Source organism: Carlito syrichta, unplaced genomic scaffold (assembly GCF_000164805.1).
Source record: "Carlito syrichta isolate Samal-C Ts95f unplaced genomic scaffold, Tarsius_syrichta-2.0.1 Scaffold95881, whole genome shotgun sequence".
NCBI classification, from domain to species: Eukaryota; Metazoa; Chordata; class Mammalia; order Primates; family Tarsiidae; genus Carlito; species Carlito syrichta.
The window spans coordinates 239,982-261,373 of record NW_007039977.1 but is presented as its reverse complement, the minus strand read 5'-3'; the positions used below and the strand labels follow the sequence as shown (position 1 = coordinate 261,373).

The 21,392-nt window shown below is 42.4% G+C and overlaps 1 protein-coding gene across 1 annotated transcript in view; it reads right to left on the bottom strand.

Moving 5' to 3' along the window:
* The window catches only part of IQCK (IQ motif containing K), a 134,057-nt gene that overhangs the window by 85,587 nt on the left and 27,078 nt on the right, over positions 1-21,392 (bottom strand). The window contains exons 5-6 of the mRNA XM_021714492.1: positions 11,877-11,929; positions 11,688-11,765 (exon numbers count right to left, since the gene is read on the bottom strand). Coding sequence (XP_021570167.1) covers positions 11,688-11,765; positions 11,877-11,929 — 131 coding nt within the window. The remainder of the gene's footprint in view (positions 1-11,687; positions 11,766-11,876; positions 11,930-21,392) is intronic.

The window sequence follows — 21,392 nt, the reverse complement described above, 5'->3', positions numbered from 1 at the left end:
AAGGATAGAGTCGGCTTTAGGCATGGTCAGATAGAGGCTCAAAAGAACATCATAAGGACTTGAACTCTTGCTACTTTTCAGTTCTACTGTTATCTCAGTCACAGTCTCGCAGCAGTTTAAGGCTTATAACCTCGAAAATCCAAGTCTAGTGGAAAAGAGAGAAACTCCTTCCATGTTGCTTCTTGAAGTCTTGGAATTTCCTCTGATTGGACCAACTTGGGTAGTAACCACTATGGTCAGGGGGATGCACTGCTCTGATTGGACAGGCCTGGGTTACATACCCAACCCAGAGCCATGAAGTCAGCACACTGAACTACATGGATTGAGAATGGGAGAGGAGTAATCCTTTGAGGAACAGAGAGTTCTGGATCCAGAAGAAGGGGAAAAGCAATGCAGGGCTGCAAAAAATATAAAAGTCCACCACAGAAAGCAAGAAAACAGAATTTTAAAACATGGAGTAAACGCTCAGTTTTATAATTTCCTTTTTTCCCCCCTAAGTTGAAGTCTTACTCTGTCTCAGGACAGAGTCTAGGCTGAAATGCAGTGGCACCATCCCGCTCACTACAGCTTCAACCTCTTAGGCTCAAGTAATCCTCCTATCTCAGCCTCCCCAGTAGCTAGGACTACAGATGTACACCACAATACCTGCCTAGTTTTAAAAAAAATTTTGTAGAGACAAGGTCCCACCATGTTGCCCAGGCTGGCCTCAAACTTTTGGGCTCAAGCAATCCTCCAACCTCAGGTTCCCAGAATGTTGGGATTATAGATGTGAGTCATCACGCACAGCAGGGTCTCACTTTGTCACCCAGCTTGTGCAAACATAGCTCACTGAAGCCTCCAACTCCTGGGCTCAAGTGATCCTCCCACCTCAGTCTCTCAAGCAACTGGAATTACTGGCAGGGGTCACCATGCCTGGTGACTTTTCATTCTTAAAGTAATTCTGTAGAAAATCTGATAGCTACAGAAAAATATATAGGACAAAATAAAACTCAGCCATCTTCCTGTCATTTGGAGTGAAACATTCTTTTGAAAGATTTTTTAGGTCTAGAGTTATTTAATTCCATAGTGATTCTTTTTTGTTGTTGTTTTTGTTTTTGAGTTGGAGTCTCACTCTGTTGCCCAGACTGAAGCACAGTGACATGCTCATGCCACTGCAGCCTCGACCTGCTGGGTTCAGGCGGTCTTTATGTCTCAGCCTTCCAAGTAGCCAGGACCACAGGCGTGCACTACCATGCCCAGCTAATTTTTGAAGTTTATTATAGAGACGAGGTCTCGTCAAGTTGCTCAGGCTGGTCTCAAACCCTCAGGCTCAGGCAATCCACTCGCCTTGGCCTCCCAAAGTGCTGGGATTACAGGCTGAGCCACTGAGCCCAGCCTCTAAAAATATTTTTAAAAATCAGCTGGGCATGGTACGTGCACCTGTAGTCCCAGCTACTTGGGAGGCTAAGGCAGGAGGATGGCTTGAGCCCAGGAGGTCGAAGCTGCAGTGAGCTATGATCATGCCTGTGAAACAGCGACTGCATTCCAGCCTGGGCAACAGAGTGAGAAACTGTCTCTTAAAAAAAAAAGTCTTTGGGAGGCCGAGGTGAGGGAATTGCCTGAGCCCACAGGTTAGAGAACAGCCTGGGCAACTTAGTGAGACCTCATCTCTACAATAAATCAAAAAATTAGCCGGGCATGGTAGCATGTGCCTGTAGTTCCAGCTACTTGGAAGGCTGAGGCGGAAGGATCACCTCAGCCCAGCCCATTGATGCTGGGGTGGCCATTAGGGTGCCACTGCACTCCAGCCTGGGCGACGGCATGAGACTCCAACTAAAAAAAAAAAGTCATAAAAAAGAAATGGGTAACTGAGAAGGGGCAGACAGAGTGCAGAGTATGCTAAATTATGGAGGAATCTGTGGGAGAAGGACTCATCATTGATGTGCTCAGCAATCAGCAGCCACCCGTGACAAATGTGCCCAACCTACCAGCTGTGATTTGACAATATAATAATATCGAACAGTGAAGGCAGCTGGGCTTGGTAGAATCTATCTTACCAAGAACATTAAAATAAGACCCAAACTTGCATTTCTGATGGCTCCCCTGGCTAGAATTATTTGAGGCAATAAATGCTAGCAAACACATAATATACAAAGGAGTCGCATCTTACACAGGGCTCGTATTCTAAAATTAGAACAAAGATGAAAATCACATTAGTCAAAAATCCCCCTAAAGCCCCTTACATTATCTGTACAAAAACATGGCAGTCTCACACAGACAGGTTTCTCCCAGTCTCAGTGCTAGTCACTTTGAGTACCAGGCGGCAGAAGAGGAAGTAGAGTAGTTGATCACACTTTTTTTTTTGAGTTGGAGTCTCACTTCGTCGCCCAGGCTGGAGTGCAGTGGCACACTCTCAACCACCGCAGCCTTGACCTGCTGGGCTCAGGTGATCCTTCCGCCTCAGCCTTCCAAGTAGCTGGAACTACAGGAATGTGCCATCATGCCTAGCTAATTTTTGATTTATTGTAGAGATTTGGTCTCACCAAATTACCCAGGCTGGTCTTGAACCTGTGGACTCAGGCAAACTCCTCACCTTAGCCTCCCAAAGTGCTGGATTATAGGTGTGAGCCACCATGCCTGGCCTAATCACACTTTCAACAATGCAGACACTGCAGCCAGGCTGCCTGGGTTCAAATCCTGCCTCTGCTATTTACTGCTTTGTGATGCTGGGCAGAGGCCTCACTTCTCTGTACCCTAGTTCTTTCTCAGAAATATGCCTGTGGCCAAGATGGCTAGTGTTCACCAAATATCCATGAGTAGCCTTACATACCCCTGCCTCCCTTGCAGTTGGTTTGGGGCCTGCTCTGTGAGGAGAGGTGAGGTTATGAACCTTCTAGACTGAGAAGATTAAGAACTGAAATGCCTCCTCCATTCTTTTTTTTCCCTTTGTTTCAGTAACATTGAAGGTCACATTTTTAAGTATATAGCTATAATTCATAAGGCTGTCCAACTTGCAATAGTCTTTCTGTGACCAAGAAATAAGGCCAGGCGCAGTGGCTCAACCTGGGCAACGGAGTGAGACTCCAACTCAAAAAAAATGAAACCAAAAAAAGAAATAAGCCACTGTTGGATTAAGTCACTGGCATTTTGGTCCTGTTTATAACTGTAACCTAGCCTAACCTAGCATAATAACAATGAGGATAATATTTTCTACTTTGTAGGGCTATGCAAGTGAAATTAGGTAATATTTATAAACTGCTTGGAATAGTACCTGAGTAAATACTATGTAAATGTTTGGTAGGCAAGTCTAGGTATATACATACACAGACAGATAGACAGAAGGAAGTAGTCGCCTTATGAGCCACTCATTTTATGAAAGGTACAAAAAATTGAGAGCCACTAAGGAAAGAGCTAGGCTATGTGTCCTATTTTATGCTTCGCCTTCAGCGCAAAGAGGCAAGATTTGCTTGCATTTTAAAAATTATTATTTCTTTCTCCCCCTCTCTTTTTCCCAAAAGCATATTGTTGAATTAACATAAATTAAATACCTGTATACTTCAATCCAACTATACACAGTATCTGTTTGTCCATGAAGATAGGAACCATGTTTGTCTATTTCATAGGTTCCCAGACACATAGTAGGTGTTCAATAAATGGTAGCCAACCTGCTTATGAATATGTCTGCTCCATAATTTGAGAGCACATTTAAGCACTCAACAAATACTAGCTGAATACATAGTTTATTTGTTTGAATCCAGATTCAAGTAAGACCACACACTGACATTTTTTAAAACTTATTGTCTTGATTCTAAACTGTATCCCTCCATCCTCATTTTAGCTTGGTATGTTTCTTACTTTTGATATGAACATAGGATGTAGTGCTTTTTTCTCTTCCTGAAAATTGGTTGCTCAAGTGTTAATGTAATTCAGAAAATAGAGTAATTTATGATAAATTTGTAACTTATGATAAAATGTAAGTATTATTCTTCGAAAAGGAAACAATGCTTTTGCTTGTACCTAAGCTCCCCGGGGCCAGTCTTCTACCTTGGTTTTATCAGCCATCTGTTCTCTCCGCCCCCTTTCCTGGGTTGCAGAGAGTTGCTGGAGATGATCACATAAGCAGGCTGTTTACATGCACCACAGATTCGGGCCATCAGCTGGGCCATCACTATTTACCCCTAGCTGCTCCCCGATCGGTTTTACCACAGCAGCTGCTCAGCCTCCTTCCCTCCTCCATAAGCCTCCAGGCTCTGCCCCTGCCTCCCTCTCAGCAGATGCCTCCACATCCACATGAGAGACCAGCATGACAGCACCCACCATGAACTCTCTAAACTCTCCTCCCAGCACCTCAAATGTTCTCTCACTCTTAGTTGTGGTCACAGAGGAATAGACACACACATTCCAAATATCCATATATGTAGGGATACATAGAGAGGTACCTGACAAGAAGTCCACTGAAATGTCAGCAATGGTTATATCTGGGAGGCGGGCTCTTCGGTGATTTGTGCCTTTTTCTTTTGACTTTCAGTTTCATTTTCATTTGTATTTTTCCACTTAGCATGTATCATTTTTACAAAACTTGTGATACCACTTTAAAATATAAATGATCCCCAGTAAAATGTAAGTGATCCCTAGGAGGGGGAGACCTTTAATTTCCCCCAGTCTCCGTTACCTTTTGTGGTAGGCAGAATTGGGGTCCCAAAGATGTCCACATAATTCCCAGAACCTGTGAATATGTCACCCGACAATGGCAAAAGGAACTTTGCAGGTGTGATTATGTTAAGGGTCTTAAGATAGAGAGATAATCTAAGTGAGCTAATATAACAACAAAAGTCCTTAAGAGTGGAAAACGGAGGCAAAAGAGAGCCCAAGAGACACAACTAAGGAAGAGGGCCAGGGAAATGCAGCATTTCTGGCTTTGAAGATGGATGCAGGGCCACAGGCCAAGGAATGCACGCAGCTTCTAGAAACCAGAAAAGGCAAAGAAATAAATTCTCCCATGGAGCCTCCAGAAAAAAATATAACTCTGCCAATACCTTGACTTTAGCCCAGTGAGATCTGTGTCAGGTTTCAGGCCTCCAGAACTGTATGGTAATAAATGTGTGTTGTTTTTGAGCTACCACATTTGTAGTGATTTGTGACCACAGCATTAGAAAATGAATATACCTCTAATCCTCACTACCAGTCATTTCAAATCAACACAGACTCTAAGTTGAAACAATGGTTTGAAGACAGGACAGGGTCACCACCGCCAACCACATGACTTAAAGTAAGTGCCTCCTTCACTGAACTTCTGGAACCAACTCTGGGGTACCCCTGAGTTCAGTCCTTATCCATCTCAACTTAATCTCTACATTTGTGTTTTCTGTTTTGTATTTTTTTGTTTTGTTTGTGTTTTCTGTTTTGTTTTGTTTTGTTTTGAGTCAGGGTCTCACTCTATTGCCCAGGCTGGAGTACAATGGCACAGATCATGGTTCACTGCAGCCTCAACCTCCAGGGCTCAGGCATTCTTCCACCTTGGCCTCCTGCGTAGCTGGGACTACAGGTACACATTACCATGCCCAGCTAATTTTTAATTTTTTGTGGAGACAAGGTCTCACTGTGCTGTCCAGGCTGGTCTTAAACGCCTGGGCTCAAGAGATATTCCTACCTCTGCCTCCCAAAGTGCTGGGATTCCAGGCACGAGCCACCGTTCCTAGTCCATCCAAACATTTGATGTGAGGATCTTGATTCCCAAATCAATGTTTCTCTCCCTACCCTACTTCTAAGCTTGGGTCAATGCTCTCAGTATGGAAACCCTGAGACTCCTCACTCACAGTGTGCCCAGACAGGAAGCATCACCAGCACCCTCACCACTGCCTTCCTGGCTAGGTCTCCTGGCTTCTGGGATGGGCCTCCCCACACCCAGGATCAAGTCCCACCTTCTCAGGCACACCCCTTCTCTACCCTTAAATTATCCTGTGTCATCCATCTATTCTACCCATCCCATGTCCCTCCTCTTCCACTACCACCACCCTACTCAATACCTCAGAGCTGTAACCTTAGCCTTGAACCAGTAGCCCCACCCCCAGGCTCTCCCCAGTCTCACACATCCTCTGCACATCTCTTGGGAACTATCTTGCCAAAACAGTCTGACATTGTGCCTCTATTCAAAAACCTGGGGATGCTCTCTGGCTTCTGGGATAATGCCCAAACCTCTTACTTTTACTGAAAACCATAGCCTGCCTCATAACTACCTTCTGGCCTTATCTTGTCTCATCTCTCTGTCCTCACATACTCCCAGAGCCAGCTATGCTGGTTTCTGTGCCTGGACAGACATGCTTGCCTCTTCTCCCATCTTTGGGTCTGGTATGGAATGTCCTTTTTGGTTGTATTTCCTTTCCTAATTTCACAATGTCCGTATGGCAACAAGTCACTGTTTCCCATTCAGCAAGCCACATGGGCCTGTTCACGATCTCATTTGTATCTGTAACATCGTTTTACTGCACCTTCACAACTATCACATTTACCAGTGAGGAAACGAAGGCTTAGAGACAGACCTGCTATGGTGCTTTCAAAATATGTCCCCACATTCTTTGATACTGCTTCCTTCGTAAGATAGAGACACTATTCTCCCTTTGAATATGGTACTTGGTGACTCACTTCTAATATAATGCAGTGGAAGTGGAAATATTTGACTTCCAAGACAACTGGGTCATAAAAGCTGCTGTGGCTTCCTTCTTGTATCTGCATCTTTCATTCTGAAGGAAGTCAGTTACTGTAGTGAGGGTACTCAAGCATCCATGGAAAAACCCATATGGGGAAAATCTGAGGCTTTCCGTCAACACCCAGCCCCATGTTTGTGTGCCATCTTGGAAGCAGAATCTTCAGCCCCAGGCAAGCCTTCAGAAAACTGCAGCCCCTATGAAATCTTGCCTGCAACCTTTTGGGAGACTCTGAACCAGAACCTTCCAGCTAAGCTACTTCCAAATTCCGGAGCCACAAAAACTGTAAGATAACAAATATTTATTGTTTTAAGTCACTAAGTTTTGGGGCAATTTGTTATACAGTAATAGATAAATAAAACATTCACCTTATAAGGTCATATGATCAGTAAGTGGTGGAATAGAGATTTGAATACTGGTTTGTCTGTCTTGGAAGCTCATGCTGTTAACCCCAACTCAGTACTGCCTGAAGTACTACTGTAGTTTATATTTTGCCTCCTTTAAAAAGCCTTGACAGAGCCTCCCCCTCAAAATTCATCTCCCTCCAATCTGTATCTTTAAGCCCTCCTCAAAATGTCCATCCCTCATGCTCCTGCTCCAATATCCACCTTCATTGCTAACTTCCTAGCTCTAGGCTCTCAGTTTGGGCTCTTAGTTTTAGTACTTACATCCTGGGTGTTGTGAAGATTAAATGAGATAATATGTGTAAAAGTGCTTAGCAGAGTAGTGGTTCAATTATAATACATATTATTTCTTAGATACAGCACTTTTTCTGCTCTATGGAGGATCTCAATCCTGGCTGTACAATAGAATCACCTAGGAAGCTAAATAGTAATAATAATAGTAATAATAATAATAATGCCTGGGCTGTACCTAGACTCTGATTTAATAGGTCTTGAGTGAAGACAGGAACCAATATTTTTCCAAAGCTCCCCAGATGATTTTAGAGTGAAGCCAGGGTAGAAAACTGCTGGATTATATCAGGGGTTCTTAACCAGAGGCAATTGTGCCTCAACTCCACCCTTGAAGACATCTGCCAATGTCTGGAGATATTCTCGATTGTCACAACTGTAGGAGGGTGCTACTGGCATCTAGTGGGTGGAGACCAGAGATGCCGCTAAGCATCCTACAATGCACAGGTCAGCTCCCTACAACAAAGAATTGTCCGGTCCTAAATGTCAGTAGTGCCAAGGCTAAGAAAGCCTGGATTAGATATTGTTTCCGGCTCCTGCCCTCATTCTCCTTAAGAACTTTGGTTCCTCCTTGCTTCTCTGACTATTCCTGCTCGACACTATCCTGGAGAAGAAAACAGCTTCTGAGTTCTTGCCTCTCAGGACCAAATCTGGGCTGGAAACAGCTTGGCCACTGCCCCAGCCGGGCCGGCTCCAGCCCCGCCAGGAAGGGCATGTGGATGATCTCATGTTTCCTCATTTCCCTGCAGTGCTTTGTTAAGATCTGATTGCAACACTCACAATAGAAGTCAAAGCTAGCTATAAACATGTGTCTCTCACCCCAAGGGCCAGAGTCACACTTTTCATTTCTGGTTTTGCCACAGCACCAAGCTCTGTGTTGAACTGGGTAGGTGTTCAATAGATATCTTTTGCATCAAATGAATTAGATTAGTACCATTTCAATCTTTATCATGCATTTGAGCATCTCCTTTGAAAGGTAATGGAAGTTGAAGACACAAATGCCAGTTAAAGAAAGAGTTCTTGTGTTTCTGCTCTCATGGAATGCAGCTGAAATGACTGCTATTGCTACTTTCCAGTCTTTTTTTTTCTTTTTTTAGTTGGGGCCTCACTCTGTTGCCAAGCCTGGAGTGCAGTGGCGCAATCAAGGCTCACCACAGCCTTGACCTCCTGGGCTTAGGTGATCCTTCCGCCTCAGTCTCCTGAGTAGCTGGGACTACAGGCGTGTGCCACCTCACCTGACCAATTTTTAAATTTTTTTGTAGAGACTAGATCTCACTCTGTTGCCCAGGCTTGGTCTTGAAATCTTGAGCTCAAACAATCCTCTTGCCTGTCTTTTAGAGTGCTGGGATTCCAGGTGTGAGCCATTGCACTGGCTACTTTATAACATATTTATATAACTGCCTGCAGTTGTCAGCAGCCATTTTAAATAAAGATATTTGTACAGTAAATGACTAGGGATCTGAAAGGACTCATTTAGAGACATTTCTTATTTTTAAGATTCTTTTTCACTGGTTACTGCAAGTGGGAAAATGTTTCATTTTCAAGGCAAAGTAACAACTTGGAGAACAATACTGGAAAAACCTTGCCTTAGAAATAGATCTACAAATCAATAAAATTATGGGCCTTCCATTTCATAATGGACAAAATTAGGCAAAGATTTAGAAGCTAAATAAGAAACAAAGTTTTCCAGTATTAATGACCTTTTTAAAAAAAAATAAAGGTAATATCTGGGTTTTCTTTAATTCTTCAAATTGAGAAAGACAGTGTAAGGTGACACACACTCAGTGACAACATTAGCACATCCTGGATATGGCCGCAAGCTGGGTGACTAATCCAGGATGTCCCCTTCCCCTTAGGCTTGGGCTTGGACACTCAGGACATGCTAAGACCGTGGGCAAGGAATTCCCAACGCCTACTGACCCGGGGACCTCATCTTGCAGCTATGCAAGTGAATTTTCTTGAGTACACTTCCTTGAGGCAGTTGGCCCTCAGGGTTGGTTCAGACCAGATCAGGCATGCATGGATCAATACCCATAAGCTTTGGTTTTCTTTAGTTCATTGTAACACTAACAATTCCACCCCTAGAGAGAATTCACAGTCATTTTGTGTGCATGTGACATATATGGAAGCGCCTTCTCACACTACATCTGCACCCTTTTCATGCTGAACCCCACACCTCACCCTATGTAAAATGCTACATAATCCATGTGCCTTTTACACTCGGGAGCAGTTTTTTCCTGACCAGCTGGCTGCTCCTGGACCATTTTCCTTGTAAGTAAGTTTCCGAATAAAGCCCATGTCTCATCTGTTGCCTCTGGGTCATTTCTTCAGTCTCTCAAACATAGTGCCTTCCCTCTTGGGGGTCTTTGGAAGTCTAGCATGACAGTCAGTCAAGAGTCTATTCAACTTGGCATTCTCAAAGAGGGCAAATTTAAGCAAAAGATGTGACATTTGAGGGCTAAGAGTCTAATTTAAGGTCTTATAATTTGTTTAATATGTTACTTTGCAAGTCTTACTTGATTTCCTTGTGCCTCAGTTTCCTACCATTGTTCCTACAAAGAGCTAGCATGGAAACATCTTCAAAGCAACAGGAAAAATACATATTATTTTCTCTAAACTAAGCTCTTTTCTTCTACCGGTGGCTTAAAATAATGGAACACTGCTTGAATGTCATCCTCTGAGATCTTTCCTGACCACTGTATAAAATTAAGTCCCTCAGTGCTCCATGACCCACTCACCCTCCAACTTTATTTTTCAAAGCACTTATTTGCTTACAGTCTGTCATCCACCACTAGAATATAAATTCTATGAAGGCAGAGATTTGGGGCTACTTTGTTCACTGCTCTATTTCCACACCTGGAAAGATATTTGGTACACAGCATTATGCAATAAATATTTCTTGTATGGGCTGGGCATGGTGGCTTATGCCTGTAATCCCTACACACTGGGAGGTCAAGGTGGGGGACTCCCTTGAGCCCAGGAGTTTGAGACCTGCCTCGGCAACACAATGAGACCCCATCATCTTTACAAAAAATTAAAAAACAATTGGATGGGAATGGTAGAGCACACCTATAGTGCCAGCTATTCAGAGGCTCAGGCAGGAGGATCACTTTAGCCAAGGAAGTTGAGACTACAGTGAACTATGATCGCACCACTGCACCCCAGCCTGCATGACAGAGCAAGACCCTGTCTCAAAAAAGAGTATTTCTTGTATAAATGAATATCTTATGCAAATCTAGAAGTAAAATATACTATAAAGCCAAAAAAGGCATAATTTAGATGTAATTGAATCAACATGGCTAGATCTGAAAAGTACATATTTGAATTACATAAAAGCATATTGTAGTAAAATACATAAATTTCTTCATCTGCAAATAGGACTGGTAATAACATTGTTATAAGGATCAAGATCAGTGGTACCAAATGGTAAAACAGTGATACAGGTGCTCAGTAAACGCTAGGTGCTACCATCAGTATCATTGCTACATCATTAATAAAAAAATCTCCAGCCTGTAATCCCGCGCCTTTGGGAGGCTGAGGTGAGTGGATTGCCTGAGCCCGCGGGTTCGAGACCCGCCTGGGCAGCGAGACCTCATCTCTACAACAAATCAAAAATTCAGCCGGGCATGGTAGCACATGCCTGTAATTCCAGCTACTCGGAAGGCTGAGGCGGAAGGATCGCCGGAGCCCAGCAGGTCGAGACTGCGGTGGCCGGGAGCGGCCACTGCACTCCAGTCTGGGCGACAGAGTGAGACTCCAACTCAAAAAAAATAAAAAACAAAAAAATAAAATAAATCTCACAGCAAAGAATACTATGAATTTTATATGATATAGACTAATTTTAGCTAAATAACCAATTTCAAGAACTCTGGAAGGATGCATTGTAGATTGAACTGATAACATCTGTCAGGAGAGGAGACCCAGATTAGAATGGTCAAAGAGAGCTTTAACTTTATCTGTCATGTTCTAATATTATAAATGGAGAATTGATGCATATAACTAAAAATTAGTATTTAGTAAGTTTAGTTATATTTCCTGAGACCTAAGACCTTCAGAGGGAGAAAGAGAGAGAATGGAGAGATAAGTTACTTAGAATAAGAATGTTTTTAAGTTTCCTATTTTATTTCTGGAGTGATTGAATGAAATTACTGGCATGGATAGGATGAGTTTAAGCTAGATTAAAAATAACCACAGACAAGAGCCACAGGGTCCTGGGTAGATCACATCAGTTAGTTCTCTCAGATTGGAGAAGATTATTATTAACACATATTAAAATTAGGAATAAGTTATTTGAAGCCTGTGTCATACTTACTGGTGCTTTAGCCACTCTTCCACAAATGGAATGGAGAAGAATTCTGTGAATGGCTCCCCTGTCCTCTTTGGATTTTGACTAGTCAGGAACAATAAGCAAAATTTCAAGTCAATTGCTGCTCTTCTGCTTGCAAATTAACACTGTTAAGTTCGTAGGGTCATTGAATAGTCAAAGACATGAAAGACTTACTTGTATAACCATTCAGTGAGAAAATCACAAGCAATAAATTTGGTTCTTTTCCTCTAAAGAGAGAAGAGAGGATTAAATTACAGTTGATCCTTAAACAATATGGGTTTGAACTGTGCAGGTCCACTGAACGTGAATTTTTTTCAATAAAAGTTACACCGAGTGTGCCTCCTCCTCTTCCAACTCCTCTCCTTCTTCTGCCTCTGCCAACTCTGAGACAGCAAGACCAAGCCCTCCTCTTCCTCCTCCTCCTCCTCAGCCTGCTCTACCTGAAGATGCCAAAGATCAAGACCTTTATGATGATTCACTTCCACTCAATGAATAGTAAATATAGTTTATCTTCCTTATATTTTTCTTAATATTTTCTTTTCTGTGGCTTACCGTATTGTAAGAATATAATATATAACACATATAATATATAACATATGTATTAATTTAATTGACTGTTTATATGCTTGGTAATGCTTCCAGTCCACAGCAGCCTGTTAGTTGTTAAGTTTTGGAGAAGTCAAAAGTTATACACCGATTTTCGATTGCACAGGGGTTTACCAGAGGGTCAACTGTATATTCTTACTTTGCCCACATATTTGAGTATGATGTGTGAAGGAAGAGAGGTTAATTGATAGCTTGTGTTAGAAAAATATACATGAGTCCGTTATGAGGTTTACAAGCATATCAACAAACAGTAACTTGGGCAATGTAAAGAAATCTAAAAACATTTTTTCAGTCCTCTTTGGATAAGCACATTTTCTGACTGCAGGGCTGTCAGTGCTCATAGTGGGTACTTATTACATGATTTTGGAATTGTCTTGGAAAGATTTTGTTATTTAAATGTAGATCAAGATTTTCTTTTCTGAGTAACTATATTTATTGCTTTCCCCCATCTTCTCTCAAATCCTTAGAACAGCAGGGCTTCAGGTAAGGGTGCCACCTTCACAGGTGGACACCCAGCACACAGGTGACAATGGCAGTATGAATGTCCCTGTGAGCTGTCCACCCAATGTCCACTCTCTGCCTCATCCTCATTAACAGAAATCTGCTTTCAAATGGCAATCAACTCAGCTAAAAAACTACATATCCCAGGCTCCCATGTAGCAAGGGACAGCTGTGTGATAGCGTTCTGCCTTATGACGCAGAAATAGACACATCCTAGGGATTTCTGAGAAAACTCTGTTTTCCTGATTTCCACTGCTCTTTCTTCCTTGAAGTTTTCTTTCACTTCTTTCAGGCTGAAAACTGAGATATGGGGCTGGAAATGAAGCCACGCCTCTCAGCTGTGAGGCCCAAAACCACATGCTAAGGATAGTGGAGCAGAGGCTAGACAGAGCCTGGACCTTTGCTGAATTTCATAAGCCACTGCACCAGCTTGGGCCTGCCCTACTCTGGACATCTATGTTAAAAAAAAAAAATTAATTTCATTTGGTTTATTACCACTGTTCTTGAGTTTTCATTACATGCAATTGAATGAAATTGCAGTCCCTGGGTAACAGATACCTAATATGCTATGAGGGAAAAGCATCCCAGAGTAATGGAGGAGAAACATGCTGAGAAGGCCAGTGGGGTGTGGCACCAGGTATCCTGTCTTCTGTTTCCATTTAGAGTCTCTTCTTGTAACCCAAACAGAATCAGTCAACTCCTTTTGGAGAATCGTTCTAGAGACTGGGAGACAGAGAGTCCCTGCCTCTCCTTTTAAGACAGCAGGGGCTAATAATCAAGTCAGTTGCTGTGTGGAGTGACCCTTCCCAAGAAGAATGACAATACAAGGTATTCTGGAAACGCTCTTTGCCTCTCCAGGTACCCTTCTGTACTCTGCTCTACACCTCAGGAGGCTGATTTTATGTTTCACATCAACCAGGATCCTTTGCCCTCTAGTTGGGTCCAACTAATGGGAGGTAACAGCAGGAGATCAGAGATACAGGGGAGAGAAAGGTGAGGTGGTAGGGGTTGAATTGTGTCATCCCAAAATTCATATGAAGTCCTAACCTCCAGTACTTTAGAATGTGACCTTATTTGGAAATAGAATGGTTGCAGATGTAATTAGTTAAGCCCAGTCACTCCTGCAGGACAAAGCAGCTTCAACGAGAGTGAGCACATTTGGAGTCTATTAGCAAGGAAGAAGGGGGATGTAGTCAGGTAGACCACAAGGGGCAGATTCCTTATGACATGGTGCTGCTAGATCCTGGACCCAGCTGTGGCTGAAGCCAAATTCCCTGGTTCAGGTACACGAACCTATATACTTTCTTTTCCTTCCTTCCTCCCCTCCTACCTCCCTCCCTTCCTTCTTCTTTTCTTTTTTTTTAGTAGAGACAGGGTCTTGCTATGTTGTCTATGCTGGTCTCAAACTCCTGGGCTCAAGCAATCCTTCTGCCTCTGCTTCCCAAAGTGCTGAGATTATAGAATTGAGCCACTGCACCCAGCCTATATTCCCTTTCTCAATTAAGCTAGTTTGCATTGGGTCATTTATTGCTTGCAACAGAGTTGTAAGCATTATTCCTCTCTTCTCCAATCGACTGCCTTACATTTGTCCTTCAAGATGTCTCCAGAAAGCCTTTTTGAGCATTCATGGCCTGAAGTTTAGGATGGGCTCTCCCCCAGTCTTCTGTATGCCCTCTGTCATAGTACCCTCAGAATGTAACATAGTTCTCCACCCACACGTCTATCTTTCTTACTGAATTCTAAACTCTATGAGGAGAGGGCACATATCTTCTTTTTATTCCCAGTTCTTAATCAACGGCATTGCACAGAGCAGGTGATCAATGAATGCTGAGTAACCGAATGAATGTATTCACCATCCAACTTTCAAGCAGCAAAGCAAGAAAGAGCTCACGTACAAGGATTCTGATATTGAAAAGTAGAAATTACTGATATAATTCTGGATAATTTCTCTTTACAATTTCTTCCCATAAATGTTTTACTATAAAAATTTTTCCATCTTTTTGGCTCTTCATTTTGAAATAGCCAACTCAGTTTTATAATCTTAGATAAGGCTGAAAAAATTGTTGTGAAATTGATGTTCACCAAAAAGAAAAGTGCTCCTTAAAACTATTTACTGAAAACTTTATTATAGATTTTAGTAAATAAAATACAATGGTGCCTGAGTTGCTGGAGATTATTTACAGTCTTTTACCTCATTGCTGATAAACGTTTATGAAAAAATTGAAACACTCCTGGTCATGGTTATAAAATGAAATGTACTAGACCATGTAATGAGGTCTTCTAATCTGCCTTGCAGGGTAGGATTCCCTTTAGAAAGCCATCTTTAACCAAAATAAGAAAATACTTGCACAACAATGCAAATATGTAACTAGTATGAATTGTCATATAATAATTTAAACAATCTGGCAATTGTGGGATGGCAATGTCTCTCTCTTGTCCTACAAAAGATGCATTGTTCCCTTGGTATTTATCGCATCATTTAGTGGTAAAGATTTCTTCAGCAAGGGGAATGTAGCTTGACTCTAATAAATAGACTTTAAAAATAGCCAAATGGTCTAATGTATAAAGGTCATGCAGACAGATTTAATCACTTTTGAAATTGATGCAAAGAAATAAAATGGAAGAAATTGTGTTTTCCTTCTGTTCTAGGCAAGTGTGAACGTGCTGTGCATACCCAGACATGCAGAACAGTGGGGATATTGTTCAGCTGTTGTTTAGTTTTAAAATTATCTGCTGGGGAGCTGAAAGAGAGAAGGAAAAGCAAATGAAAAGTTGTGGTGAGTGAAGAGATAAGATAAAAATTAAAGAGCAAGATTAAGATAGTGTGGGCCCCCAGGGTTTGTGTAATGTGGACAAATGCATTGAGCTCTTGATTGTTAAAAGGTGAAAATGCATAAGATTGAGAGAACAGAGGAAGCAGTTAAGGCAACCTCAAAGAGGTCGAACATTTTTTGAAAAATCTAGAATTAAAAGGAAAAAGACTATGCGTCTGCAACTTACTTTGAAATGCATCCAACAAACCAAGATAATGGACAGAGGGATAGACTGATGGGTTGGTGGGCAGATATGTGATAAAACAAATACAGCAAAATGGTAATTGTAGGTGGTGGATATGTGGGTATTCACTCCAAAATTCTCTCAGTTCTTCTAGCGGCTTGATTTCTATCAAGGGGGAACAGAGGAGGAGATCATTATAAAAGACCCAGGCCTCAAACAGAGAAAAGGCAGAAATTTACAGGTGTTCAAGCCACACAGTGTTTTGCATCAATTTTTATGTTGGTTACAAGTATAGAAGACCACTGGAAGACTGAAGGTTGGGAAGAGAAACAACCAGCATTTGAAAGCAACTGAATCTGCATCAGGTGACTAATATAATTCCATCCCAGAAAAGTCAAAAGCACATGCTGTGAGTTTAGTGAATTGAAGTATGGCTGCCTATGGTATTGTGTTGCTTTTGGGGCTTGCAAGGAATAAAAATAAGCTCAGTTTACTTTGTGCTTTAGTCCATTCAGGATGCTATAACAAAATTATCACAAACTGGGTGGCTTTTAAACAACAAACATTTGGGCCAGGTGAGGTGGCTCACGCTTATAATCTCAGCACTTTGGGAGGCTGAGGTGAGAGAATTCCTTGAGTCCATGAATTTGAGACCACCCTGGGCAACATAGGGAAACCATGTCTCCACAAAAAAATAAAAATAATTAGCCAGGTGTGGTGGTGCATGCCTGTAGTCCCAGCTATCACGAGACCGAGGTGGAAGGATTGCCTGAGTCCGGGAGGTCGAGGCTGGGGTGAGCCGTGATCGTGCCACTGTGCCACTGCACTCCAGTCTGGGCAACAGAGTCAGATCCTGACTCAAAACAAAAATAAAAATAAACATTTATCTCTCACAGTCCTGGAGGCAGAAGGTAAATGTGCAGGCAGATTTGGTGTCTGGTTCCTCCTAGATGGCACCACCTCATTATATTCTCACAGGCAGCTCTCTGGAGCCTCTTTTATAAGGACACTAATCTCACTCATGAGGGCTCCACTCTTATGTCCTAATCACCTCCCAAAGGCCCCACCTCCTAATATTATTGCATTGGAGATTAGGTCTCAACATACGAATTTTGGGGGGACACAAACATTCAGATCATAGCACCTCAGTTACTGAGTTTTTTTTCCTAGTCAGATTAAGCTAGATTTTGCTGTGATAACAACCAAACCCCAAATCTCAGTAGCTGATATCATCAATGGTTTGTTTTTCATTCATGTGCATGACCATTTCAATCAGCTGTGGTTCTCTGCTCCATGTCATCTACTTTGGGACTCAGTCTAGCAGAGCAGCCTCTGTTTGAAATATCCTCAGTTATCATGGCCAACAAAAAGAACATGGTGAACTATGTTTGGGCTCTTAGAGAATGTGTTTGCAAATGACATATGTCAGGTCCATCTATTCCACTGGCTAAAGCAGCCATATGGCCAAACTTCCCTTAGGGAGAGGCCCAAAATATTTTTGAACAATAATATATTCAACCAAATGTACAGGTATAAATATAGAAGGGATAGTAGGGAAAACAAAAATCTCCCTGGTTGGTGGCAGAGCAGGTCTTAGAAGCAATGAGTTCAGGGCACAGGAGAGATTACAGACAGCCAACAGCGGTTCTGGTTCCAGAACCAGCTCCTTGGCCATGGCTTCTTTCACTACTTTTTGCTTCTTTTTCTGGTGTTCTCTCCTGATTCTCTTTCTTCCTCTCTCTGCCTTCAAAGTCTACTAATTCATGGCTTTTAAAGCTCTCTCCTTGTCTCTGGGTGTCCCTCCCCTTCTACCTACACTATGGTCTCCTATTCCATCCCAAGTCCCCAGAAGAGATATTCCAATTGGGGTGGTTAGATACTCCTGGGATACATGATCCATGTTGGGCAGAGCAACAGGACCAGACCATTTCATAGCCCCTTGCCATCTAAGAGTGGCTACTGGGGCCTGATACATATTCCTAGTTCAGTCTAGGGTTGTAGTCAGGGTGGTTGAAACACAAACAAAGCAGGGATAAAGAGTGGCAGTTAAGGGCTGTGGATGTGGTGTGCACACGGAATATCACAGTCTCCTTTCCCACAAATATTCTCCATGATAAACTTTGAGATACCCGAGTATTCCAGGTATGACAACCAATCAACAACTATGATCCTACAAATGAGCAAACACTTGGACTATAACCAGATGCCAAAATACTTATGGCAAACTTCAAACAGGTGTTCTCTCTCTCTCTCTCTCTCTCTCTCCCTGTTTTACTAAGCCAGAACTTCATTAGAGAAAAATAATACTTCGCAAAAGAAGTTCAAAATATGTACTAATAACATCGACCAAGCCTTCCAGCCTAGGCCACACGGTCATTTCTAAAAATGCTCTTGATGAAAAGGAAAAATGCTAAAATAATTCCACCACACCTTTCCTGCCAGAATCTATTTTTTCTCTCCTTAGAAATTTTTTTCAAACAAAAGCTGACGGTATATCTAATTTTTTTTTATTGGTCAAGGACAGGAAAAAATGTTTCTTCCCTCATTGACCAGAGCCCTTGTACTTTTAAGTAGATGTTGAGCAACTTGATTATAAAAAGGAAAACAGCTATAAAAAGTGACTATGAGATGGTTAAGGAATATAAAAGAAAAAAAGGGTTTGTTTTACTGAATTATTCATAGTAGCAAATGTTAATGTTATGAGATCATCAAAGGACTTGTCAGGAGCTAGAAATAGTTTCCTGATACCAACTATGGTTTACAATACTCTATTGTAATGGAATTTGATGAGCAACAAAAAGTTGAAAGGGAAAATTTTACATTGCATGGGATAATCCACATTTAAAGCTAAGATGAAACTTATTTTCAGGGATTGGCAGTGGAGGGATACAGCCAGGAGAGGGAGGCAGGGAGAGACACAAAATCAGTAAGGGTACCTGATCTCAAACCAGGCGAAGTGGGGACCAAAGGGAGGCCCAAACTTTACCAGTACGATGACCACTTGTTTACCCAATCCTGAATTATACACCATATCTTTAAAAAAAACAACGAAAAACTTAATTTCAACCATCATGCACAAAACTCCTGGTTTCTTTCCAAATTAAGGAAGATGCATTGGTCCAGTCTGACTCTGTTCAACAAACATTTACTGAGGACCTACTATGTGCTAAATACCAGGGATAAAGGAAATGAGAAAGACATGCCCCCAGTGTGGTTATTAACTCAATGTCCAGCAAGCACCACCCCCAACTCCTGACCCAGGCAGTAACTGCCATGGGTGTGGACGATTAATTCCCGCTCTAGCTCAAGGAGAAGGCAGGAGAGATAATCTCACCTCAGGTGGGATCTCTCCACCTAGACTTAAGCCAATCTGGTCCACACTTATCCTGGCCAAAGGGATTCATTGAATCAGGAATGGGCATGTGACCCATTTCAGAGTGATGAGTTGTAAGAGGGGATGTGCTAGGGCTTCTGGAAAGTTTCCTTTGCTTTTCTGAAAGAGCTTGCCCATTCTCCATCTGTTTGATGTCATAGCTGGATGCCTAGCCTAGGCCTGTGGTCAGAGCTGTTTTGCCACTCTGAGGGAAGCCAGCCTAAGGATAAAGCTGACTCTGCAAGAGGCCAACCAGAGAGGTGGAAATGAACTAGTTCCACCTTGATTATTGCATGAATCCCCTGAATCAAACCAATCCTGAAGCCTTTCCGCAGAGTGGAAAGGCTTTCCTTCTAGTTTCCTGAGCCAATAAATCCCCTTTATTATATAAGCCAGTTTTCTGCAAATTGCAGCATAATGAACCCTAATCAAGCCAGCTGCCCAGTATCCCTTCTGCCTTCTTTTGATAACAGCACCCTGTGTTCCTTTTGGGGACCCACCCTTTCCCAATTCTAAAGCTGTATGCTTTGGGTGGGCCCCCTTCCCTTTCCTAACGGCCCACTAAATTCCTCTGATTCCAAGGACACAGTCTGAAGTAGATTATTAACCTGAGTCAATTAGAGAGAAACTCTAGGAGAGACTTACTCTCTCTCTGCTACACTTGAATCTTTAGGACATAGGCTGGTGCCACCAGAGGAGGGTCCAATTGAAGGTGGAGCCAACCCAGAGGAAACAGAACCAAGAGATGGAGACAGAGGTCATGAAAAAATCATCTGGGCTACCAGATCAAGCTGTGCTGAAAGGTCTCCCTGTGGGCTGCTCTACATTTTTAAAAAGAAAAAAGAAATCCCTTTTCCACTGAAGTCAGTTTAAATGGGATTTTCCTCCACTTGCAGTACCTGCCCTCAAAGAATTAACTCCAGCAAATATGGGAATCTTAGCGTTGCATACTCAATATTCCCTGGCTGAAAGAAACTCATTTGAGTTTGCACTACTTTTTATCAAAAATTGCTTACAGTAAAAATCATTAACTTTACTCTGAGTGTCCAAAATATTTTCAGAGATGTATCAGAAATAATTTCCAAGTGAGGTTTACAATGCAGACACTGAGCCAGCTCTGTTTAATATAGCAGTTCAATTAAATTCTAATTAAGTTCTGATCTCTACTGTTCCAATTAAGCTAATCCAAAGGCACGGCTGAATGTCAATGATTTGCTTAAGAACATCAACCTAACGGTAAGGTTTAATCTTTATGAGGATGTCTCAAACTTAATACATGTCTCAAACTTAATTTGTTCCAGCAGAATACAATGTAGTTCATGGTAGAACAGGAATGGTATCGTGGCCTTTTAACCAACCTTCAGTCTAAAGAGAATGCTGAAGTTTTATTTTAACAATTACACAGTATACTGCCTGTCTTAGAACTTTCCGGCATTCCCACTCACGTAGACTCTGGCAAGCCCGGGGCACCAGGGAAGGCAGCTATAACTAGAATAGGAAGATAAGAAAGGTCAGGGTCAATGCAGACTCAGTAAGGAGAAGGCAAGTTTTCCTGCAAACTCTACTCACAAAAACTCCTTTCTCAGAATCTAGATCACTTGCAAACCCAGTTTCACAGTCATGCCTCCAGGAAGCCAAGGGGTCGGGACAAGCATTCCCTTCAGGGCCTGCTCTCTGCTTGCAGAAGGCACGTCAAGAGCTGTATAAAAGGAAGCTTCAGGCAGAGGCTCCCATGATAGGCCTATCCTGATCCACCTCACTATTCCTGCCCGAAACGAAATGTATTCTTTCTCTCGCTGCCAACCTGGACCCATCTACCCTCCCTCTAGCTTTTCACTTGCTCACATCTGCCTCCCTCCTTCAAGCACAACTCTCAAGGACAGTGATGACCACTTATATGCTCCACGCAGTCAATCTTCCTAACAGCCTTGGTCCAGTGAGTACGATGATCATCACTCTCCCCACTTGAAAGATGGGCTCACACAGTTTAAGGAATCTCCCCAGGAGCCCAGAGTTAGCAAGAGTTGGAGTTGAGCCCTGCCACAGCCCTCCACACTTCTGAGACTCCTCCTGCCACTCAACCCCCGCACAGCCAGTCCCAGCCCACCTCTTCCTTTTCGACTGTCCTCATGATCAGTCTAAGGCTTTCATTCCACAGCTAAGGAACATGTTTTCCAACTTAATTTTGTTCTTATTGCTACATGTCATTGTAA